Genomic DNA, 27,311 nt, shown 5'->3' on the forward strand with positions numbered 1-27,311 from the left:
AGCCATGTTTATTTTTGGATCGCTTGTATTAATATTTATCTATCATAAATAGCAGTACTCAGTGCACAGTATTTTAAATCTACCCGTATTTCTTCTGCTGGAGCTGTTAAGGAAAGAGCAGTTTAGGTTACATATTTTACTCCGCACTGCTCTAATGACGTTTCCTGAAGAAATGATTGGTTTATTTTAATTGATGTATTGTTCAGTTTAAAATACAGAAAGAAACTATAAAAGGAATTAAGGAATTCGACAACATATGAGACAGTATATTCATTGACAGGACAGTGACAAGCAAACTCATTTGTACTTCAAAGGCAATATACGTTTGACAACCCAGCATGGCATAAACACTGCCCATCCTTATATGTATTATTTTAAAAGGATATTTGGTTTTATTCCAATCCTTAAACACTAATGTGCACCAATTGTTTTGCTCATTATAAATTGAATTACGTATTTTTGTTGTGCTATCAAAAGGAAAATAGACTGTGCAATACAGTAACCATTGCAAAGAGTTACTTTCTCTGTTTTACCAATGTCAAATCAGTAAGTATTAATGGAAAGGGGTCGGAAATTTAAATCTATTATTTTCACATAATATTACTTTTAACAAAATCTTGTCCATATTTTCCAGTATTAGACATTTGTAATTTATCAAACGTTCTGGACACTACCAAACGAAAATAAAGACATTATATTGAGGTTGTCAGCATAAAAAGCTAATATAAGTATTACGGTATCCTTTATGGGACCAAAGTATTTGGCCAGTCTGCAAAAATAACTAAACTTAGAGTGGGACAGGTCTAGGAAAGTCTCATTGTGTTTCTTATTTTATGGGATATATTATTTTACAATGCGTTCCTTAACATAATATATATATGTATTATTTCATATTTATAATGGTTGAAACTTACATGTCTAAAAGGATAATTATAATAAAATATTCTTTCTAAAATTTAAGAAATGATAAAGTGACCCCCCCCCCGAAAAATCAACTTAGAATGTAGAACTAAGATAACTTTTGGTTACTTTGGCAAATATACGTTTAACAGCAGCGTATTCCAGTGATAATGAGTTCTCTTTGGTACAATTCCTTACCACTCTCCAACTTTTTTAAAGGGATTTCTGGAAAAGAAAAAGGTTCTGAACCCTAGAATCACTGTTGTTCTCCTTCAGAGTATTAATATAAACTTTTATGTTAAAACTAATTGAAAGTCTGCTATGTAAATTAATGCTAAGAGGTGAAGGAAGATATATCCCCTAACTACAGAGAGATCATCTACAGTCCCCTAAAGTATGTGAGACAGTTTCATTGATAACATGAATGGAAAACAAGCTCCATATGTCAGGAAGTGGCTGCGACGGGACAAAATGTTCAGTCCCGCAAACCCTGCATAAGTCTTTAAAGCTGTCTAATGACCCAGGGAGGTAACCTTCTGCACCACGGCTGTAGGTCACACTTGACGATTTGAGCCTTTTAGGATGAAAAATATTTCAGTTAAAAGCTGTAGAAGTATACCTGGATCTATATCACATGGCATGGATAATAAGAGAACAGTTTCATTAATATGCAGTGTTTGTGGTTATTGTCCTAACTTTGTGAGTCGAGATGAAACAAAATTTGAACTTTATCCAGGATGAAAACTCTGTTGATATGTCATCCTTTCCCTCTATGAGAGCAAGAAGAGGCACGATCTAGACTTATGCAATAGCTTGGTCTTCTCCAAGTACCATTTCACATTTCACACTGGATCCTGCATATGACCTCGAGATAAGACAGGAATTAGTACCAAAGTTTGATTACCCTTGAATGGTAGCCTGTTCTTGGCAACGAAACTGATCCATCTATTCGGAACTGCAGGTAGACTGATTCATCAACAGGACATGTTGTTAAAAAATGCAGTGAGGAGGCAAGACTTGTGCACCAATGAAATTGTTGAGAGCAGTTCAAATTGTGTATTGTTCAGCCAGGTTCGTACACACGATAGATCCCACTTTGGAAAGGATTCAAAACCCCATCTGTGATGCAAAATGAACAAAAGATCAGATAGGTCTTTGCTTTGGCTTGTCCTTTACCCTCTCTTTAATGATAATGCAGCATGACATTGTAGGATTTATTGTGATTAATGCTGTTTCTCATCGAAGAGCGATTGGAAGGTACCTACTGAGATATGGATGCTGCAGTCATATAAAAAAATTGTGCACACCACTGTAAGAATATATTACATTGCCTTAATGTGCTTTAAGATCAAATGGCCATTTCACAAGAGGGATTCTCTACCAGTTGTGAGAACTGTTTGTTCCTAAGGACATATTTTAATAAGATCCGGACATACGAGTTCAGGAACTCCGGGCTGTAATGAAACAACTGATCTCATAGTTTGATATAACAAACAAAGAATATCTCCATTTCTGGTGATTGTGTTGCAAGATTAATGATGATAATCCAAGATTTCCCATATGAGTTGCGTAATCGGAATGAGAAGACACTCCAATTCATTTGCTTCTTTTGGCACCTATGGAATCGGAGGTTTTGGAAAAGTATATACATTTTCCATTCTAATCTAAAGAAAGAGCATCTGTTATCTAGGTCTTTTTGATCCAGGACTGGAGAGACAAAGCTTGGGAATTGGGCATTCAACCATAATTGCCAATAGGTCCATCATAGGTTGACTGCATTGGGCAACTCATGAGTGATAAACTGAGGGAAGAAGAAACCATTCCATTTGTATTAATTGCTTATTGTGGAAATATGCATCTGCCAACAAATTAAATAGCCCAGGAAGTGTCATACTTGGACGTGGATTTGTTGAGGACACCGCTTTAGAAAATCACAAACAAGAATACATAGGTCTGGGGACATGGTTCCACCTTACAGTTTGACACAAGTTACCAGAGTGGAGCGTTCAGACATAATGAGAACTCCATTACCCTGCAAATTCTCTATCCTCCAATGCAAAGCATCCTGAACGGTTTTCATCGCGAGAATGTTGATATGTAATTAATGATCCTGATTGGGCCACACTCCAATGGCATCCCCAAATCGTAGGAAACTTGCTTTTCCCAGTCCTGTGTTTCCATCCACTCAGATTCTAATAGCTGGAAGTAGCTGGAAGTAGTACCTGAAGAGAGATCCCAAACACAAGTTCAGTGAGGTTTTTATACTTTTGAGATAGAACCTCATATTAATCACATTGCATGCTGCTCTTCCTTGAAGTTGTTTTAGTATTATATATTTGGTAAAACTCAAGTTGGTCTCGTTCAAATTTTCTGAATTCGACTTTAAGTCATATGACAGTTTGTTTTTTGATGACTATTTTTAAATACCCTTATTTATTTATTTATTTATTTATTTATGTAGGTAGTGATATCGTTTATAGCTGTCTCGTAGGTTGCATTTATATATATATATATATATATATATATATATATATATATATATATATATATATATATATATGTGTGTGTGTGTGTGTGTGTGTGTGTGTGTGTGTGTATGTGTGTGTCTTGTCCCTGAGGAAGACATTGCCTACCCAATAACTTCAGGTCAAACACGTCGATTGCGCAAATAAACTCCTGGCTCTGTAATGTTGTAAAACTTGGCGAAAATTGAAATAAAGCACTAACTAACTATGGTGAATTATACATAAGCAGCAGATACCAGTATAATAAATATACTTATCCTGATACTAAATTTTCTGCATCCTTTTTAATTGATACTATTATACATTTTATTATCGAATACGGGTACTGGAATTACAAGAATTGTTACAAAAATAAACAGTTATATGTGTCTTTCCATCCCTTCTGTATAATTTCCACTTGAGTCTGCCAGTTCGTAAACTACCAGATGACCTGAAATAGTTGCCTAATGTTGAGTATATCCTCGGTGATATTAGGAATGGAGCCATTTGAACAAGGTGTTTAGCACTTTTAAAAGTGTTACTTTTTCAAATGTTTTTCATATGCATCATTTGTCATATAACCGAAAAGACTGAGCTATTTGTGCCTAGCTCGTTTCAGCTGGAGTCGTGTGTATTAATGTGCGATGAAGGCGATTTATCCATTCACGTTAAGGCAAAACGGGCATTTAAATTCCAATAACACTGCTTTGCTGTCGGTGATAATATAACGATTTGGGGATGTCCCGGGTGCAGATATCATTGCCAACAATGTGTCCATCGAGAACACGCTCATTAGATTCACGGATCACCGGCTCAAACAATCCACCCCAGCAGCATGGCAACGTCGACTATGATTCACACGGGGTTAGCTTTTCTTTTACCACAGCATCCACTTTAGAAAATGGGCAACAACCCATCACTGAAGCTATTAACACCATAAGCTGATACCATGCGTCGTTTTTCTACTTGGTCTTACATTTGCTGATAAATTCTTCCAATTTTTGTTCCAAACTTTTGTCCATTGTCACAATTCTCATAGCGGTAGTCCAATTTTGAACCATTCGGGTTGAGAGCAACAAAGTTTAGCTAATTAGCTTTATTGGTAATATAACATTACAACAAGAGATTCCTCATAAAAGTGTTGTCAAACCGGTCTTTTACTATACTACTAACGATTGTTTGTGCCTTTTTGTTAAAAGGATAACTAAAGAAACGATGAAAAATGTTTTGAATTAAATCAAACTGATCCTGCTGGTTACTTCGCATGCAGCTTGACGTCACAGCACATATTATGTCGTTATATAACTTTTCGTACTCTTGATGTAATAGTTATCTTAGTTTGTGTACCTCACATATATGTTGAGTTGGGGAATATATGAATGACTCGTTTACCTGTAGATAATGCCAACTAGATTAGAACGATATACCACATGCATGTATGTGTTTTACACTTAGAATGTAAAATCTCGACCTTAAAATGTGTCCTTCTGCAATCATTGCGTCATTTGATCAATTGGGAAGTACCGTGTAAGACCACTTACCCGGTAGGGGACGACCATTTTGCCTTTGTCCCTACGACGAGAGACTAATGCTGTCGTCAAATGACCAGAACTCTTGTTTATCAGTTGACAATGGTATGGTACAGTGGATCACACCAAACAAACATAAAAAATTGTATTCCTTTATATGTATGTATGCATGTATGTATGTATGTATGTATGTATGTATGTATGTATGTATGTAATTGCACATCATTTCTGTACCATTATCATGTCAGTATCTTTTTTTTGTGGCGCGATAAATCTCCTAAAGGAGGAAATAAAGATGGTTCAGGCCTTTGAAAAACTCGGTACCTGCTCTATGTCATTTGAGGCCTTTGCAAAACTCAGTACCTGCTCTATGTCATTTGAGGCCTTTGCAAAACTCAGTACATGCTCTATGTCATTTACTTTCGATAGCATGGTAAGTATGAAAGGAAAATAGGTCAGTGTGATGTTTACGAAACATAGCCCCATTATGGTAGCCTTTATACTTCCTGAAAATACCTATGATAAAAAGGGAACAAAACTCTGTTTCTTTTATACTTTACTACGACTGATTGTCCGTTTTAAAACCGAGGATTAAAAACCTTTTAGTCTCAGTCTATATTAGCGATATATATGTTGTCATTGTTACATGGAGATTATATATTCTAATAGTTTTGGTCTATAAATACTAATAATCTATATGGAAGAAAGTCCACTTAACATTTCTTCTTTGAAAGGAAGGATTATTCGTTAGACACACTATCATATAGTCGAAGGATACAAATATACTTTGTGACGCTCACGCTCAGCCCCCTTCTTCCCCAACAGAACTGACAAACTGACACTTTTTACCTTCGTTTTCATTTTTCTGTAACGTACAATCTGTGTTGGTTTTTTTCTTTATTCACAGTGTAAAAATTAAAGATACATGCATAGACGCATTCAAAACAATCAAAGAATTTAAGTCACACAGTGACCAAACAAAGGTTAGAAGCCTGAATGTTAAAGTTTATCTAATGATAATATGACTGATAGTTTCAATGCCGAGTACCTAACCTTTGGAGTGCATTATTGCTTTTCCTTTTACCAGAACTTATGGTCAATGAAATCGGTCGATCATAGACGAACCTCGTACTCTCCCAAAATAACAACGCATTTGGTCCGACATTATCGATAATTACAAATTTTAATGCCTACAGAAGAGTATATCTGCACAAAATATATCTCAAAAAGTTGTTTCCAAAGACAAAATGGTTAAATAGGTGTGGCTGAAATATATTTATTGTGATACTAATAGGAATGGTAGAAGACTATTTGTACTTACATACGCATGTGAGTAACCATGGACTAAAGAGAGCGTGAAATGGTTGAATCTTCACATATTTGCATTATGGCTTGCGTACATGTTATAAGAATCCTTCATTTTCCACTGACAAATACATAAAGACAAAATTGTGTTCCTGAAACCTGACAATTAATGAGAAACTAATCTTGGCACAAAACTCGACCAGACGGACTGATGGTCAAGGGCAACAGTATATGTCCTTGTTATCTTTGTATCGGAGCAGGCATAAAACAATACTTGCTTAAAAACCAACAAATTTATGATTGTGTCTTGGTCTATACATGCTTACATAAGCAAAATAAACTATAAAACCAAACTTGAAAATTGTGCTGATATTTTGCACACATTAACGTAGGACGGGTGAAAAATAAAGAGCAAAAGGATTCGTACAAGTATGAAAAATGTTGGAATAAATACTCATGGAAAGAATGCCTTAAGAAGTTTTGTACGATTTGTTAACTGGAAACAAATTAGTATACGCGGAAATGGTCACGCTTTATACGCTGCGTAGTGCAAACTATAGGTAGATGTTCTGCTTTAAGGACATAAATGCACAAGCATAGCTCTATATGTATAAATATATGATAACCATCCTACACAAAATGTATTCATGTACAAACACACCTCCACATGTGTGATCACATAATAACCATCTTACATCAAGGTTATACATGTACAAGCATACCACTTCACCTGTGATTACATAAACATCCAACACCAAGGTTATACACGTACAAGCATAGCTCTTCGTGTGTGATTACATGGCAACCATCCTGCACCAAGGTTAGACATGAACAAACATAGCTTACTATGTGTGATTACATTGTAACCATCCTACACCAAGGATATACATGTAACAACATAGATTTCAATTTACGATTATACGATAACCATCCAACATTAAGGTTATACATGTATAAGCATAGCTCTCCATATGTGATTACATGGTAACCATCCCGCATAGGAATATACGTGGAAAGCATAGCTTTCCATGTGTGATTACATGACATGTTGACTCTGAAACAGCCTAAAATGCAATCAGTCTACAGTTGGTTAGAATTTGTTCCATGATTGACTGACTACTGCCGTAAGGAAAACGGAGATTGATTTTAATTAATCGCTCCCCTCCTAATCACCCCACCCGACCCACTCCTTTTTATACCTGATAACCCATAATCAAGCCTGTGAAAAATGAACTTCTAACTCCATTATCAATTTTGCTCGGTTCAAACAATGGCAGTCATGTAATCCATTGTACCTGTTGGTTTCATTGGCCAGGATGAAAACTGACTAATATGCAGGTCTCTTAATAATTTGCACAACCAAAATAGAACAATATGTTTTTTGATTGATACAGAGACAAATATATCCTAGTCATAGGGTACAATATTTTACTTCTGCCAAGCTCCGCCAGACAAAAAAATAATATATATATATATATATATATATATATATATATATATATATATATATATATATATATATATATATATATATATATATATATATATATATATATAAAACTCGGAGACAGTGGTTTCTATGTTAAAAAGCCAAACCATACGTAGATGATTTCATATCCCCCATTTGCTCTTTCAAGAGAACGCTTTAATTACAATCAAGAACATCCTGTTGAACATTATAATGTCATCAAAGTGTCTCACCAGATTATAATTTCATCATACTGCCTCATAACGTCTTACCGTGCGCTCCACATATATTAAGTACAGAGTCATAGGTATAAGGTAAAGTTGTTTGTATTTGCAACATGACCAATGGAAAGAATGTTGGCATACTGTTATAAGTCTATGCTCTTAAAATAAGTAGCATAAAATAGTGAAGACAACAAGCTTTGTAAAATTTAACAAATAATTTATTTTCCTAGAATACAAAGTGAAAAAGAGAAAACAGAACATACGGTATTGCAAATTAAATTCTAAATAATCCACGAATTATAAATACAAGTCATATCAATGAAAAGTTCTAAGTGAATCTCAGTTCAGATCCCGATGAAATTTAAGATGGAAGGCGATGACATCTGTAATAACATACAAAGTGCAGACGTGTCAACAGTCTCTTGCTGAATCACATAACATATTATTCCAGTTATAAATTCAGTATAAATTCCAATGAACTAAGACGCAAAACAGGTTCCCGGACGAGGGTAAAAAGTTCATTCTTCTGGACAAAAAAGGAATTTTATTGCCAATTGGTACATTATACTTGTCACGCAATCCATGTATGATCTTGACTCAACTGAACGATTCTTACTCTGAGAAAGTTATAATAAATAAAAAGTTGTTTACCAAAACTGTCACTGATTTTGAAACAAAGTCCGCAACTAGTTACATTATTTCTTGAAGCTATTATTAGTTGTTTACATCAATTAAATTTAAAAAAAAAGTCAATCAGGTCAAACAGAACTGAACTAAATTCTGGACAAGGTCAAGTCCAGTAAGCAATGTTACATTACAATATCAAGAAATGGAATAAAAGATTTAAAACTAACATACGACTAATTAAATAAAATATACATTACAATACCTGTATGCTACCTTTCCTGTACTGTGGCCGAAATTGCTCGAAGTTTGTAGTTGTGGAAATCTTGCACGATTGAAGCACACAGCTGATCGAAATGGCTGTTCTCATGTGTTCAAAAAATCAGACTGAACTTGCCCAAAGTACACCATTGAGAGCAGTTATTGAAATATGAAAACCAATAATTGCTAGAGTAGGCGATACCAATTTCGGAAAGTGCAATGAATTAATTACAAAATACATAATTAGCAAAAATATTTATCGGCTCGTGTTATACATATTACCTTTAAGTCCTATAAGTGAAATGACCAAGCGGAGCTAGTAGTTTATATACAGGTACACAACTGAAATAAGGCCAAGATGTATACTTTATAAATCAAATTATATCCATCAATCATACATCATAAAAAGGGAATTAAAAGTTCTTTGAAAATGCATAATATACAAAAATGTATATTTTAAATATTCGTAATAAACAGTGACGACAATATGGGAAATTCTTTGTTTTAACAAAGCTAACCCTAAGTAAAGTACGAAATTGAAAAGAATGATCTTACCAATCACATGACAGTACGTAGTCTGTCACATGGATGGGAATGCTTTATTCAATATCAAATAATTCACAAATTACATATTCGCAATGAATAAAAAATATTTATTTATAAGAAAGCCTAACAAAATCTTTACTATCGCACAATAACAAAACACTGATATTCACTTTACTCTTGAATGAGAACTATTTAAAATATAAGCAGGCGAAAAGAACACTGATGTACTAGTAAAACTTCTAAAACTAAAAGTGATGCAAGCCGTGAGGTTTTGGGTCTTCAAGCTGTTCAGGTCACGAGGAGGATTAGAAAATGTATTTACGCCAGAACTAAGGTAGTCATTTAAGTGGCGCAGAGTATCCGAATAGCTAATAACTGAATTAAAAAGTTTTAGTTAGATCCCTCTAAAGGCTAAATATAAGAAAATCAAACCAAATTAAATTAAAAGGATACAATGAACTAATTTTCGTGGATTTAAAACGATGTTCAAAATGAATGACATTTTGTTCATTGCTCTGGACTATTGATATAAAATCATAAAGGGTACACAAATTGACTAATAAATCAAACAAATAAGCATTATCTAGTTACTATAATCATTATTACATTACTGATTCCAATAAAATATAAATCAATGCAAATCATTAAAGTAACTTTTACCTCTAACAGTGTTTACAATTTCATGCAAAAATACGAGAATATGTACACAAAGTTATTTTTGTCTTGACAAATACATACACACATATGTATATATATATATATATATATATATATATATATATATATATATATATATATATATATATATATATATATATATATATATATATAGTGTGTGTGTGTGTGTGGATGCGTGGTTTAATTGTATCATACATTAACCAATATATTAATAATTATTCATAGTAAATCACACGTGGCATGTGATTGCACCTGCTGATATTATGTACATTACGACAAAATTTAAAGAGAAACCTGTAGAGTTTCTGTCCCATGAAATTTACTAGTTGAACAGGGTTATACCATATCACTCTAAAAATAATGAGAAAGCGTGTTCGTCTTGATTAACAAGTAAATCAAACTGCCATACAAGCAGTATGTTTAATAATTTAAATGATGATTAGAATCGTGACGCATGATAAAGTAAGAAACAACGTACATTTTATACGTCAGTGATTTTGTTAATAGGTTAGCGTTATTTAATAAATGAATGCATCAAACAATCATCAACACAGGTAAGATGATGGAAAACCAACTACCTAACTATTGAAAGTATTTACTGGTATCATTTAATTATGCCTTCATCATTATGAAAGCATGATTTAAATTGAAGTGCAATGTGGATATTTTAGTGATTTTAATTTAACAAAATATTATTTCCACTAAACATTGGAATTCACATATTTCCAAGGGAGGTGTTATGTAAGGTTTATATGTAGCTAAAATTGTTTGGTAAAGCTTGACAACCAAATGAAATACAGTAAACTAGAGACAAATTGCTGAATTAACTGAGAAACTATATAAGGTGACATCGACATCTACAACAAATGTTCCCTCATCAGACGACTATTTTGAAATTAAAATAGAAATGTTGAATTTGACGACCGTAAAGCGGATTATATTAGCTATCAATTTTTTTTGGCGGTTGGTCGGATTAAATGAAGTAAATGTCGATAAATGTTTGATCATTTTTGTCGAGCTTCGAAATAGAATGCGACAAAACGACTTAAAAATGTATTCAACGAAAAGGTTTATTAAATAAGTTTCTTCTTAGAACATGCTGTAAAAGTGATTAAGCAATGACTTCTGATGATACACGAAGTAAATGTTTCTTCTTTCTTGAGTTGTTACTAACTACGATACAGCACTGTAATACAACAAATCTCTTAAATATAAAATAAATTCAATAGTTTATTGTCAAAAAGTAGAATCCATTAATCACTGTCAGAAATGTTAATGAAGTGTTCAAGGGACCTATCCTTTACTATAGATAGTGAATGCATATTCGGTAAGTACTGGTCTCAAGACACTAGTTATCTTTATTAGCACGATCGGTAGGTTTTAATTTTAAGTGCAAATCGACCGGAAAAAAAACCCAGAAAGTCTTCATGATTGCCTGTATGATAAAGAGAGCTGTTATATCTTCTCTAATTTGTAGTCAATCACATGACCTATTCAGCTTTGTCAGGCATTCGAACATCGAAAGCATACTTTCTACACGCCGAATCAGCAAATACTTCTGGTTATTATTTTTTAAACTTGTACAAATTGTTAAAATGCTCAGAGCAGAGCTATCTTACATCCTAGCTACTTACTCCAACGGTGGCCAGTTTGGTTAGTGAGGAGTATACACTCTACACTTGTGTCAAATTCACAATGTTGATTCTAGCTGTTCGATTAGTCTGGAACGTGTAACACAGTTTGCCTACGGGTAACAAACAGGATCAAAAGAAATTCAAATAGTGTTTATAGTCTCGCAGGTTAACAAAAATAATCTAATATTACATTGCATCTAAACATAAATGGACACATAGATGAATAATCGATTTTAAAACTCAATTATGGAGGCAAGATGTTCCTTAAATTAAATACAGATTTAGTTTATTATATTACATAACAGAACATTTGCTGAAGTGGGTCAAGTTTGCATATGAGTCACAGTGTCAGTGGTTAGGGTCCAAAAAGTCTACCTACCTATCTATCTTAGCATGACTATGGCTAGTAACAGCACCGTAATACAACAAATGTCGTAAGATTCATGGTTCTTTAAAGGTTGTTTTGCTACTAATACGATACTTTTCTACACACAGTTAAAACAAATTGCCAGTCCCTTTCGGGTTTAAGTATTGAACAATATTGTTTTTGGCAAAGCTACAGAAATTGATATTCGTTCAAATTAACGATGTCACAGTACTGAACAACACTTGATCGGGTAAATATACAAACTTAAATCCCCAGATACATCAATGTTTATTTAAGTCAACTATCGCGATAGCGTAAATAAATGCACGTGCACTTTATCCAGCCGTGAAATTACCAGTCTTTTGCAATTTACCTTTATATATTTTTACGATTGAATGACATTACCAGAAACCAAGATAATAAGCTTTATAAAAGAAATCGAAATACTGAGAAGAAATGCATTATTATTGTATCCTCCAAACGTATATTTAGTACCTTGGTAGCGAGACTATATTCATGCTTTTGTGGTGTTTCTCTGTAAAGACTGTGTATAACCATATTAATACCCAAACCGTCCTGTTTTCCTCGATGTTATGTTTCCTTCAGTTCGAACAATTATGTCCAACGTATACTTAAATATACTAACGAAGTCAGAAATTTATATGCCAACTAATTATCCATTTTCAAAACAGATTTTGCACACTTTAATGGCTCGGTGGTCAAAGACTATGTCATTGGCAATGCATGTATAGGGTTTGCAACATTTGGAAAAGGTCAGCTAAGTTTGTTAATTCTCCACTTGTTCACGTTTCATATTTGTCATTCTACTTTCTATACATATATTTGTTGTAACTTTTCTAAATGTCATTGCAATATTTTTTTCTTTATTTTTTGTTTGTTAGTTGCACTCTTACAACTAGAAACAATGGGGGGGGGGAAGCCTTTTATCATCCTGAACATAATTCAGGATTCTCAGAAGAATGCCAATACGGTGTTTACGTAAGGTCGAATTTCATCCAATAATTTCTTATTCGCAAACCGATTAAGTTTCACTACCTGGACGTCCGCCTATGAACTAGTAAAGCTTATGGATAATTGATGATCAAAAGACGTTTAGCAACTAACATAGGCTTCCCTCTAATATGAATTTACACAATATAAATTACAAAATAATATGGCAGAAAGTTAATTAACATTAAAAATAGGACATTAAGGTTAGTATGATTCATGCAAAAACGTATATATATATATATATATATATATATATATATATATATATATATATATATATATATATATATATATATGTGTGTGTGTGTGTGTGTGTGTGTGTGTGTGTGTGTACTGCAAGGAAACGTATGGGTTACATCGAGCCAGACGAGTCTCACGCATGTGATATTCCATAGACTCTCGATTTGTCTGGTTATGCAACATCTATTTTCATCGGTTTTATTCTTGACAATTGTATATAAATGTTGTTGACGTCATAGACTCTTGCATACGAAACCGATTTGAAACACATATTGATAATTACAGTAAATATAACTGGAATCCTTTTTGAGAAAACGATATACTGATTAGCTTTACATTATTTTTTGTGATTTGACTAGTTGTTCGCTTGACATTCCTTCGCATAGTAGAATAATGAGTGACATTTGTGGAAACTCTCAAGTCTTTTGCTTGTCTGAAGCAGATTTTAACACCTTTCCGTACGACATGAATTCTGTTGCATTTTACGTCTGCCTGTAAAATAAACGTTATAAATAGGAACATTATGACTTAAATACTGACCTGTTGATACTAATTGAACAAATCAGGCGTATTGACAGGTAACTATGATGGAAGCGATATACACTCACACCCAAAGGCTCCAGGTTAAGAGATTTGCATCAAGTAATCTTAAACAAGAATTCGAGTTTTCAGAAGACAACAAAGCTCCCTGAATATATTTCTACAGGCATCATAAGTTTGAATTTATCAACGCGCATGATTATAAGTTTGCTTCTGCTTCAGGTATTGTAGTGTAGTACTCCGCAGTACGTAATAACAAACCGAGTAGTCTTATTCAAGATAGTCACCCTTAACATAAAAAGGTGTACATGTGGATAAAGTATCCAACTAGCTCGTGCGATATCGAGCAGACTAGCCTATGCATCAATGTAGAGAACAACAAAATATATTTAGTATACATTTTATGAGATACTATATTACAAAGTAATAGTTTAAGACAAAATTGTATCGCAGCAGTAGCATTATTAGCTATGGAACTTCAATGCTTTCCCATTCCTGAAATAGATCAGCTCCGACGTGTGGTACATATCCATATTCAAGTCTACATTGTTTCTCTTTCTCTCTATTTCTCCATCAGGAAGAACAGATAATGTACATACCAACGCTGAGGAGGTGCTATAAAATACATTTTAAACATACATACAGCAAATAGGATTAAAGTATTAGTTTATTTTAAATAGTTCCCACACGAATCGTGCAAATTGCCATTGAGTTAATTCACATGATCTGTTAATATTCAATATCCGGTGTCACTCATAAACTGTTATACTCAGTGACAATAGGTAAAACATTTATGGCAAAGCTGCAAATTAAATATAATAACAATTGTAAATTCGCTATTTTAACTCTCATCACATTCATGATCATGTTTGAAAATTATTTAAAAGTCTAGGATGGGTGAGTGTTGATTGCAACGCAACATTTTGTTACTATCGAAAAAAGTGTGCAACATCATACCGAACTAAACTACTGCTTGCCATGAACCACCTATGTCATATTTGAATGCAGACAAAAACAAATTCAGTAAGCAAAATCCAACAGGTACCCTCAGGATCACTAAAACCTTCCTTTAAAATTCATACTCTTCAAAGACTGTCTAATCCCATCGATCTGTGACAAATCCACTCCAAGACCAACAATATTTATCATAACATTCCGCGCAACAAATATGTTAGCGAAAATGCTGAATGCTTCCTTTTTATAATTTTAAGCATTATAGGAGATAAATGTGTTAAAAGTCCTGTTCTTTATGATTAGAATACTGAAGCTATTTGAATCAATGTAGTAATAAATGTATTCGTGTACAGAGTTAACCGCATTGGCACAGAATGGAGCAAACATCCACGTAAATTGACGTGGTATGCCCTCAAAAATATAGAATAAGAATAAAATCTACGGAGTTTTTATAAAACATAAAGAAATATTTCATAGCTGCTTCTCCACTCATAACAATACAATGTTTCCGTTCACTCGAGCAATATTTCGTTAACTATATCATAAACAATTCTTTGATATTGTTTATGTATTTTACATGTTAGTTGGTGATTTGGCCAGTCTCTCTTTTGGCAGCTCCTCCCACAGTAGAATACAGAATGGCATCTTGTACAAACTTTAAGGTCAGAAGTTTGCATCGAGCAACTCGAGCATGCCCTTTCAAGGTTTTGTAATTCTTCTATGGCAGATGAATGATATCTACTTGTCTCTTTGTCTTTGATACCTGTTAAAACAAAATAAAATGTGTCGCAAAATTTCCAATACGCACTGTTTCCAAAGCAGGAGAAAATAAGTTGTTAACCTGTCTGACTTTTTTTTTTTTGCAACTGTGAAGCCTGTAATTTTAGTTCGATTGAAGAATATATTTTAAACGCTGAAGAGTGTCATCGTCACACCGTGTGCTGGAAGAACAGATTAAGGCAATTTCCGGTATCATCAAAGTTAGGAAAACAACTTTTAATGCAAATGTGATGTGTTATAACATATTTAAGTAATGCAAAGCTATACACTCAATACTATAATGTAACACTTTGGCGATTGTGTTTTGTGCTTTTCCCAAAAGGTTAAAGTTTGAACGTCTGGGATTCAAATTTTAGATTCATTTTCATAAAAATGGGGACAGTTCTGTTCAGAGATTTCAAAATCATGCAGATACTGCTTAAAAGGCTTGTTTAAAAAAGAATTAGTTTCAGAATAAGAAATTATTTACTTCAGTTCCGGATATAGTGAAACGACCTGAAAATAACTGAGAAGATTCAAATGCTATGAATATTTACACCGAGAGCTAAATAAACCTGAATGAACAATTGCTTAACATGGTAACTCTAGATTATATAAATTCAAATTGGTTAAATTGCCTTAGTTGTCATTGCTAAATGCATTAAAAAATTATAAATAAACAACTATCGCAATATAGACAATCAAGATATCCGATGTTTTACACACAGGACATTGTTAAATTCATATACTCTTTCTGTTAGACAAATAAACTCCGAATATTATCAAATCAGTCCAGAAAGGAAGACCATAACATTACTGGAGAGGAATCGTGCAGATTGATGGCAGACAAATAGACAAATTGTTCAAATCTACATGAATGCTAAAGATTTTACCAATCTCTTGCACGGCGTAGTAGAACTCAGATCGACATCTTATGCTGGCTATCATGCCGGGAATTTTGTAACTCATTTTCGGGATTCATCCTTTTGTGTGTGTGTGTGTGTGTGTGTATGTGTGTGTGTGTGGGGGGATCGTCTTTCTTTTTTAAACGAATTTTCGTTTTGTATCCCTGCTGCTTCTGAGTTTAATAACCTTTCTTCCATAGTCGCAAATATTTTTGCAATCAACGTAGTCGCAATTGAATGAATTGTGTCTTATACTTGTTATTCTTTGTTAAATGTCAAATTTCATTCGATGCAGCCATTCGAAACATCAAACTGTTCATATTGTTTTGGAAAAACCTGCAGTTAGATGAAATAAAACGCATAATTCATTTTTAAATTCAAACGTTTAACCAGTAAATCAATAATCTCGTACTTTGGTCGAGTTTTACCACAAGTAACCAATCACTTTTGCAGGAAATGAAGAGCATGTCAGGAATGATTCGTAGATCTACATAATATATAATACATGGTCATTAGCATTATTAGCATTTTTCCTGAGTCTAGGGTTTCATCAGGGACCTCTTTTGCAAGCAGGAATCCTTTACGAATTGGTACTCCATCCAAGGTGCGGTGGGATCTTTGTAACATCTTCTGATATGAATTACCTATCCAATGATACACAGTTTTTATTATGTATATCCTCTGTCAGTTATTTGTACCATTTGATTTACTTTAGAAACAAACATCGATTTGCAAGTTAAATACAGGCAACAAAGTGTCACAATGAAATAAATTTATCATGCCGGTTTAGAGAATATTTGAACATATCGATCTTTATGACTATGCAAACAAGATTAAATGATACACTGACCTGCAAGCTGTATGACTATGCAACAAGATTAAACAATACACTTGTATACAACTTGTATGACTACAAACCAGATTATAAAAACACCGACCTGCACATAATAGGTATATCTAGCCACATAACCTTGCAATCAGGTTAGAATCAAATGCTTTCCTTGCAATGGTGCAATACTTTTCGTGATGCATGTATATTTTGCATTTAATGGAAACATTAACCTACATATTTAGGATGTGTTAATGTCAATTAAGACTAGAACTACAGCTGGCACTGTGTTGCATAGGGGACACTCAAGTTCTAAAATGCATGAGTAACATAAAATATACGTACCCATACATGTTTCTTTGTGATTTGGCCAGTCTCTTGTTTGGCACTCCCTACCACAATAGAAGGAAGACTTGCATCTTGTACAAACTTTCAGATCTGAATCTTGTCTAAGACAGCTCTTGCATACCTTTTCGAATTGTGTAAGTGTCTCAATAGAGGAAGAATTGCGTCCACATGGCTGCATGTAACGTGTGCCTGCAAAAACAATAAAACATGTATATCGTCGAGTTCTGATTACGCAACTTTGATGAAGTGATAAAATTGCACTTAAAATAAAATAAAATTCAAATTGAGCACTGACCTTAAAGATATATAGAAGAGTACTGTTGACATAAATCTTTGAAAAAGGAACCTTTTAGTAAATGTCATATGGAATTCATTCAAAGGGACTGACATCTTGTACAAGCTCTTGTCTTGCGCTTCTCTCAAACAGAACGAACATATTTTCTTCACTTTACCCCCTTGTAAGCGGCACCTACATTTGTATACACTTAGCTGCACTTATCTTGGACCGGCCTCAGACAAGTGAAGGTCTGTTACTCCATCTTAGTGTGCGATATATATATATATATATATATATATATATATATATATATATATATATATATATATATATATATATATATATATATATATATATATAATACTTTCATCAAAACCTTTATAATGATTACTTTATCATGAAAATAAATTTGAAGATTATATCTGGCACAAAAAAATACTTTTTGATCACATGCACATAACAAAACATTCTCTTGGCAAAGCAAATGACCGATTTTTACACAAGGGCCTCTAGATGTCACAATAATGACTGTTTAATTAAAACATTCTCTATACAAAATAAATGACCGACTGTTACAAAAAAACCTCTAGATGTCACAATAATGACTGTTTAATTTAAATAGTTTATAGTAGGATCCATGGATTGAAAAACATGGATACAAAATACTGGCGAGAAGTGTTACGAGTCTTTCCTCTTAAAATTAGTGAGGAAAAGAGTGAACACAACAGGATTTGTAAAATTTAACACATAATTTATTTTCCTAGAATACAAGGTGAAAAATGAGAAGAAAAAGAGAACATACCGTATTGAGAATTAAATCCAACATAAATTCAAGAATTAAAGACTCAAGTCCTAGTAATACAAAGTCCTGAACAAAACTTAGTTCAAGTACCAAAGAGTTCCAAAATTGAAGGCGATGACGTGTCTGTTATAGCCTAAGATGAAAATATATGTCAACAGTCTCCTGCTGAATCGCATAAATTCCAGGTTTGAATTCAGTATAAATTCCAATGAATGTCTTTATCCAATATTTTTGTCAGCGCACTTTTGTATTTCCAGATAATATAATCACTTGAATTCAATATTTTGAAGAAAATAAAATTCAGCAGAAACTGGTCACAACATGATACAACTTAAAGTGCTAGATGTTAAAGCACGACTAGTAAAATCCTCACAGTCTCAATAGATAATGTAGTTATCTGCTTGACCTCAGGTCACAACTTACCATTTTCTACAAACAACCATTACCTAATGACAAATAACCTTTAAGAATGATCTAATGAGCCTTATGTACTTAAAACACTATAGCCTATAAAATTCAGTTCAGAATTTCTAAAACCCTGACCCTAATCAACATGGTTACCTCAATAACAATTCTGTTAATAAGTTCATAAACATGGAGAATATTGAAACTATTTTTAGTTGTTTACATAAATGAAATTAACAAAAGTCAACAAAGTCAAGCAGAAATTAACTCCATTTTGGACACGGTCAAGTCCAGCAAAGAATGTTACATTACTACAACATGAAATGAAATTAAAAAAAAAGATTTAAGACAGACAAACAATTAAATTAAATATACATAACTGAAGTCACAGATCGAATAGTATGAACATAAATGCTTGTTTGTGTGATATATACATTCTTTCGTTTGATGTTATCCGAATCTCATACACGTGTTTGGCTTAAGCAGCTTATGTAGATTTTCTCGTACTTTGTTTTGAGTATCAATTGCTTGATGATGTACATTACTGTGCGCAAGACCCATGTATTCCCATATTCAGATTTAAGTATACATGTCACTTTCATCAAGTCTTCACCGTTTCTTTAGGAAGAAAAAAAAATATAGTGAAGCTATATTGTGGCTACAATCCTGGAAAAACAACCCGGTATGTTATATCTCCATCAACGCTTAACAAATACAGAAGCCAATGTTGACGTCTTCGCATTTAATAATTTAAAGAACGATTTACGGAGTTTGCTGAGGCTGACTACAGTAGTAAAATGATATGAACTACAATTTTTGGAAGAATATTTCACCATATTGTTGATAATATCTGGATTTCTGTACTTACATTGATATATTTATACTTTCAAGATGCTCACGTATTAAATTTCTTCTTGTATGATAAACAGTTACGTATCGACAAAGTGGCTTTAAATATCGTATCAAACTGCAAAGTATTGACATACAGTAGACAGGAGTGAGATTTAGATATGGTAATTTACTTCCAGAGTTAAAGACCTAGAATGTGTGCTTTAAAATACATATCTTGATTGAAGTTAGGAAGCATAATACAATTAACCATTCATATATACATGATTGTTTGTGATTTGGCCAGTCTCTCATTTGGCATTCCTTTCCGCAGTAGAATGCTGAATGACATCGTGTGCAAGCTCTCAAGAGTGGTGCTTGACATGAGCAGCTTGAGCAAACTTTCTCAGACTTTGTTTGAACTTTCTCCGTGGAGATCAAACTTCGCTGCGTGTCGCTTTTGCCTAATAAAAGATGTTGAAAGTTGTATGCGTTTATTATAAAATCCAAACATATGCGTAATTAAAGATTTACCCAGGCAATTACTGAGATGAGACTGCTTAATTCCGACAACAAGAGATATTAAACGGTTTGAAGACAATAAGACAGTATATGCTACAGAATAATAAAGTAAGGAAATATATCTTGCATTATGATATGCTTATGTATTCTCCGTTAACTTTACGTTGTCAGAATCGCTCAGTATATTACGATATTGCACTCACACATACATCATATTGCGCTCACGTGTGCCCACTAGTGTATGAAGAACTACTTTATAAGCAAATCATATACACTCACATAGTAGGCTCTTTACTTTGTATATAATCTAGCAGGTCAGTGAGTTCTAATTTGTTCTAAAAGCGAATCGAACTCATGCCGTAAGTAGCTATCGTCGAGCTCTTGCACCAGCGTCTAAATCCGCATGGTCATGCACTCGTTACCTAAAAGGGATGGAACAGGATAGAATGCAAGAACGCAGATGCAAGAGGAATCACTAGCTAGGCAAGCAGAATTTAAAACTCGTTTATTTTTAACTCAGCTATAAGCACAAAACCCACTGGACTTATACTGAGAAATACAATTTTTTATTCAATAAATTATACTTACAAATTTATATCTATGTACTAAATATGTTCATGAAACCTTTATAAATAATGAATATAAACTCATGAAAATAAATTACCAAATTTCGTCAAGTCTGCTCCACCGTTAAGAAAGAACACAATCAAATCCCTTGTTATTACAGCAAGTTGCATAACATATTCGATAAACAATCATGATAGTCGATTTTTGACATAGAGTTGCTAGGTTAATAACGGTTAATTCGTCAAAACAATCTTTAACAAATATTTACTAAAAGTTGCATATCAAAATAGCCAGTGTCTTGTCTCTAGTTTGATATTTTTACTGCAGTTGAAAGCATTACAAGATCTTAAGAAAAGCATGTGTGTTGAGTAGCTTACGCAAATCTCCTCACACTAAATGTTCGTTGCTTTAGTAGCAATCGCATGAAGATGCACATCATTTGTCGAGTCTTCCCCCAAATAATAGATTCAAATATACATGCCACTTTCACCAAATCGTCTTATAGATGATTTTAGCAAGGAAACAAATAGAACTGTCACATGGGCGTGGCTGAAATCATGCAAATGAAATCATTTCAGCTTCAGCTGCTCGAAAAGTCCAATTTTTACAAGTAAAGATTGACTTTTGCATTCGATTTTCATGTCAGCCAATACTTAAGAAAAACACATCTATAGTTGATGAAATCTGAATAAAGCACAAAAAGCTTTCTAATTACGAAGTGAGGAAGCCTGTTTACCATATTTACGATGTTCGTATTTTTGTACCTTCATTGTGACAGTTATTTTGCCGACGATGAGTTTATAATTTTAAGACGTTCATATTTTACATTTCTCCGCGTATAACAATCACTTACGTATCTACCAACTGACTGCGTGTATCATGTAACATTCTATACACTATAATGGCAAACCTTTGACTGTAAGAATCAAATTAAGATCAGCTAAATTTACATACTTCAAACAACATCGACCTCGTGTTTGGGCATTACAAACACATCACAAAAAATCTGAATGAAACGTCTAGATCTATTCTTGGAAAAATAAAACAATAAAGAATTTAAGCATACATGATTGTTTGTGATTTGGCCAGTCTCTTGTTTGACATTCCTTTCCGCAGTAGAATGCCAAATGACATCGTGTACAGGTTCTCAAGTGTGGCGCCTGTCTTGAGCAGCTTGAACAAACCTTCTCTGACCTTGTTGGAACTATTTCTGTGTCGATCAAATGTGGCTGCTTATTGCTTTTGCCTTTCAAAAGACATTGAAATTTGCATGTTTGTATCGTTAAATCTAAACTTATTCATAATTAAACATGCGTTCTTTCAGACCCTGGAATGAGACTACTTCACTCCTTTTCCAAATAAGGGTTTCTTTATTTCATGCTTTTGGAAATATCACTCATGTGTGAAATACAGCAATAGAAGATTAAGACGGGCTCAATGTAAAATATTTTATTTCGGAATTCCTGGACAGGCGAGATTCAAGAAAAAATAAAAATATAAATTCTAGACTTTTTGTGGTAAACAGAACTTCACAATTTCTCTATGCATGACTTCACGTGATTTGGGACATTAAAAGTTAACATAAGAATTACACCATAAATACCTATCCATATAAATGTAAACCCAGAAAATGCAATCAAGAATTTTAAAGAAAAAATTCTTAATTTTATAAAGACCACTGTAGCAAAATATATTGTGCAATAGAAATAAAAATTGTTTGAAATACATAATGTTCATATGTTTGTACCTGTATCTTTTTCGGTACCCTTACGCTGGTATCGTGATGACATGCCGTTAAACCATATTAACAAATAGGTATATCAACACATTCATCTAAACCTTCATAGTGAATACATGTAGTAAAAATCAAATTGCAGAGTGTATCGTGTATGATCGGCCACTTTGAAATGACACAAAACTATCGTTATCACACACCAGAAACATATAACATATTCAATCGACAATACGTATAAGCAAGATTTGACTTAGAGTTAGGAATCACATTAATAAGGACTAATTAGTAGAAACAATAGTTGAAATATAGTGACAATAAGTCACGGTTGAACAATGTGAACACAAAGTAAAGCACTTATACATGCATGCTTATTTGTATTATCTAGCCAATCTTTTGTCTGATACTCACGTACAGGTCTACAGAACTGCGTTTGTTCTAAGTGCTAACTCAAATCATTGCGCAATTTGGTTTTGATCATTTTATTGTACAAGTCACTTTCACCAAATTTTCAAGGAGTTGTTTACAGCACGTAGAACCATATTAAAGATATATTGTGAATGAAAGTATGCTAATGCAACCATGTTCATGGAAAAGTAAAACCAATAACTAGTAAAGATTGTATTCTTTACCCGATTGAATTCAGTTGACATAAAATAGTTCAAAGAATGACTGGATATGCTGTAATTGTTTGAGATTACAAAATAGTGAAGTAAGTTTTATTTGCGATATACAGATTTATGTACTTAATTGTAACTTTTACTGCTATATGCTTCAAAGACATATTCATTTTTAGCCTGTTAAAGTATGATACAGTCACCTGACGAGAAATCGACCACAACTCTCGCATATGTATTATATCCCGCATTATATGAACTATCAAAACGTTAAACGTTTAACTTCCAGAAAGGTGGGAGCCAGTGGAAGACATCGACTGTGTTTTTCTGAACGAATCGAGACAAGAGAAACAACTACATAATCTATAATCATTGTAAGAAAACAAATACAATAAACGCTATATACCTACATAATTGTTTATGATTTGGCCAGTCTCTCATTTGGCATTCCTTTCTGCAGTAGAATGCTGAATGACATCGTGTGCAAGCTCTCAAGAGTGGTGCTTGACATGAGCAGCTTGAGCAAACTTTCTCAGACTTTGTTTGAACTTTCTCCGTGGAGATCAAACTTCGTTGCGTGTCGCTTTTGCCTAATAAAAGATGTTGAATGTTGTATGCGTTTATTATAAATCCAAACATTTGCATAATTAAAGATTTACCCAGCAATTCCTGAGATGGGAATGTTTAATACCGATTACAAGAGACATTAAACGGTTTGAAGACAATAAGACAGTATATGCTACAGAATAATAAAGTAAGGAAATATATCTTGCATTATGATATGCTCATGTTTTCTCCGTTAACTTTACGTTGTCAGAATCGCTCAGTATATTACGATATTGCACTCACACATACTTCATATTGCGCTCACGTGTGCTCACTAGTGTATGAGGAACTACTTTATAAACAAATCATATACACTCACGTAGTAGGCGATTTACTTTATATTTAATCTAGCAGGTCAGTGAGTTCTAATTTGTTCTAAAAGGGAATCGTACTCATGCCGTAAGTAGCTATCGTCGAGCTCTTGCACCAGCGTCTAAACCCCTATGGCTATGCGCTCGTTCCCTAAAACGGATGGAACAGGATCAAATGCAAGGGCTCGAATGCAAGAGGAATCACTGGCTAGGCAAGCAGAATTTAAAACTCGTTTATTTTTAACTCAGCTATAAGCACAAAACCCACTGGACTTATACTGAGAAATACAATTTTTTATTCAATAAATTATACTTACAAATTTATATCTATGTACTAAATATGTTTATGAAACCTTTATAAATAATGAATGTAAACTCATGAAAATAAATTACCAAATTTCGTCAAGTCTGCTCCACCGTTAAGAAAGAACACAATCAAATCCCTTGTTATTACAGCAAGTTGCATAACATATTCGATAAACAATCATGATAGTCGATTTTTGACATAGAGTTGCTAGGTTAATAACGGTTAATTCGTCAAAACAATCTTTAACAAATATTTACTAAAAGTTGCATATCAAAATAGCCAGTGTCTTGTCTCTAGTTTGATATTTTTACTGCAGTTGAAAGCATTACAAGATCTTAAGAAAAGCATGTGTGTTGAGTAGCTTACGCAAATCTCCTCACACTAAATGTTCGTTGCTTTAGTAGCAATCGCATGAAGATGCACATCATTTGTCGAGTCTTCCCCCAAATAATAGATTCAAATATACATGCCACTTTCACCAAATCGTCTTATAGATGATTTTAGCAAGGAAACAAATAGAACTGTCACATGGGCGTGGCTGAAATCATGCAAATGAAATCATTTCAGCTTCAGCTGCTCGAAAAGTCCAATTTTTACAAGTAAAGATTGACTTTTGCATTCGATTTTCATGTCAGCCAATACTTAAGAAAAACACATCTATAGTTGATGAAATCTGAATAAAGCACAAAAAGCTTTCTAATTACGAAGTGAGGAAGCCTGTTTACCATATTTACGATGTTCGTATTTTTGTACCTTCATTGTGACAGTTATTTTGCCGACGATGAGTTTATAATTTTAAGACGTTCATATTTTACATTTCTCCGCGTATAACAATCACTTACGTATCTACCAATTGACTGCGTGTATCATGTAACATTCTATACACTATAATGGCAAACCTTTGACTGTAAGAATCAAATTAAGACCAGCTAAATTTACATACTTCAAACAACATCGACCTTGAGTTTGGGCATTACAAACACATCACAAAAAATCTGAATGAAACGTCTAGATCTATTCTTGGAAAAATAAAACAATAAAGAATTTAAGCATACATGATTGTTTGTGATTTGGCCAGTCTCTTGTTTGACATTCCTTTCCGCAGTAGAATGCCAAATGACATCGTGTACAGGTTCTCAAGTGTGGCGCCTGTCTTGAGCAGCTTGAACAAACCTTCTCTGACCTTGTTGGAACTATTTCTGTGTCGATCAAATGTGGCTGCTTATTGCTTTTGCCTTTCAAAAGACATTGAAATTTGCATGTTTGTATCGTTAAATCTAAACTTATTCATAATTAAACATGCGTTCTTTCAGACCCTGGAATGAGACTACTTCACTCCTTTTCCAAATAAGGGTTTCTTTATTTCATGCTTTTGGAAATATCACTCATGTGTGAAATACAGCAATAGAAGATTAAGACGGGCTCAATGTAAAATATTTTATTTCGGAATTCCTGGACAGACGAGATTCAAGAAAAAATAAAAATATAAATTCTAGACTTTTTGTGGTAAACAGAACTTCACAATTTCTATATGCATGACTTCACGTGATTTGGGACATTAAAAGTTAACATAAGAATTACACCATAAATACCTATCCATATAAATGTAAACCCAGAAAATGCAATCAAGAATTTTAAAGAAAAAATTCTTAATTTTATAAAGACCACTGTAGCAAAATATATTGTGCAATAGAAATAAAAATTGTTTGAAATACATAATGTTCATATGTTTGTACCTGTATCTTTTCGGTACCCTTACGCTGGTATCGTGATGACATGCCGTTAAACCATATTAACAAATAGGTATGTAAACACATTCATCTAAACCTTCATAGTGAATACATGTAGTAAAAATCAAATTGCAGAGTGTATCGTGTATGATCGGCCACTTTGAAATGACACAAAACTATCGTTATCACACACCAGAAACATATAACATATTCAATCGACAATACGTATAAGCAAGATTTGACTTAGAGTTAGGAATCACATTAATAAGGACTAATTAGTAGAAACAATAGTTGAAATATAGTGACAATAAGTCACGGTTGAACAATGTGAACACAAAGTAAAGCACTTATACATGCATGCTTATTTGTATTATCTAGCCAATCTTTTGTCTGATATTCACGTACAGGTCTACAGAACTGCGTTTGTTCTGAGTGCTAACTCAGATCATTGCGCAATTTGGTTTTGATCATTTTTATTGTACAAGTCACTTTCACCAAATTTTCAAGGAGTTGTTTACCATAGAACCATATAAAAGATATATTGTGAATGAAAGTATGCTAATGCAACCATGTACATGGAAAAGTAAAACCAATAACTAGTAAAGATTGTATTCTTTACCCGATTCAATTCAGTTGACATAAAATAGTTCAAAGAATGACTGGATATGCCATAATTGTATGAGATTACGAAATAGGGAAGTATTTTTTCTTTGCGACATACAGATTTCTGTACTTAATTGTAACTTTTACTGCTATACATGTATGCTTCAAAGACATATTCATTTTTAGAATGTTCAAGTATGATAAAGTCACCTGACGAGAAATCGACCACAACTCTCGCATATGTATTATATCCCGCATTATATGGACTATCAAAATCGTAAACGTTTAACTTCCAGAAAGGTGGGAGCCAGATTATAGTCTTCGAGGGTACTCCAACAGTGGAACAACAGTGGAAGACATCGACTGTGTTCTTCTGAA

General features: G+C 33.5%; 1 protein-coding gene across 4 annotated transcripts in view; it reads right to left on the bottom strand.

The window, feature by feature from the left end:
- Window positions 1–8,126: 8,126 nt before the first annotated feature.
- The window catches only part of LOC149802245 (uncharacterized), a 92,515-nt gene continuing 73,330 nt past the window's right edge, over window positions 8,127–27,311 (bottom strand). For 3 of the 4 annotated variants that reach the window (XM_089956669.1, XM_089956668.1, XM_089956671.1), the window contains 7 exons: window positions 25,656–25,835; window positions 23,787–23,966; window positions 22,094–22,273; window positions 20,223–20,402; window positions 17,624–17,815; window positions 15,363–15,548; window positions 8,127–13,783 (listed from right to left, as the gene is read on the bottom strand). In XM_089956669.1, the coding sequence (XP_089812795.1) occupies window positions 13,737–13,783; window positions 15,363–15,548; window positions 17,624–17,815; window positions 20,223–20,402; window positions 22,094–22,273; window positions 23,787–23,966; window positions 25,656–25,835 (1,145 nt within the window). In that variant the 3' untranslated portion in view covers window positions 8,127–13,736. Of the gene's footprint in view, window positions 13,784–15,362; window positions 15,549–17,623; window positions 17,816–20,222; window positions 20,403–22,093; window positions 22,274–23,786; window positions 23,967–24,966; window positions 25,139–25,655; window positions 25,836–27,311 lie in introns of those variants that run through there. The other variant, XR_016420798.1, reaches the window with a different exon arrangement.

This window comes from Sinohyriopsis cumingii, chromosome 4 (assembly GCF_028554795.1).
Source record: "Sinohyriopsis cumingii isolate HCF-2022 chromosome 4, ASM2855479v2, whole genome shotgun sequence".
Lineage (NCBI taxonomy): Eukaryota > Metazoa > Mollusca > Bivalvia > Unionida > Unionidae > Sinohyriopsis > Sinohyriopsis cumingii.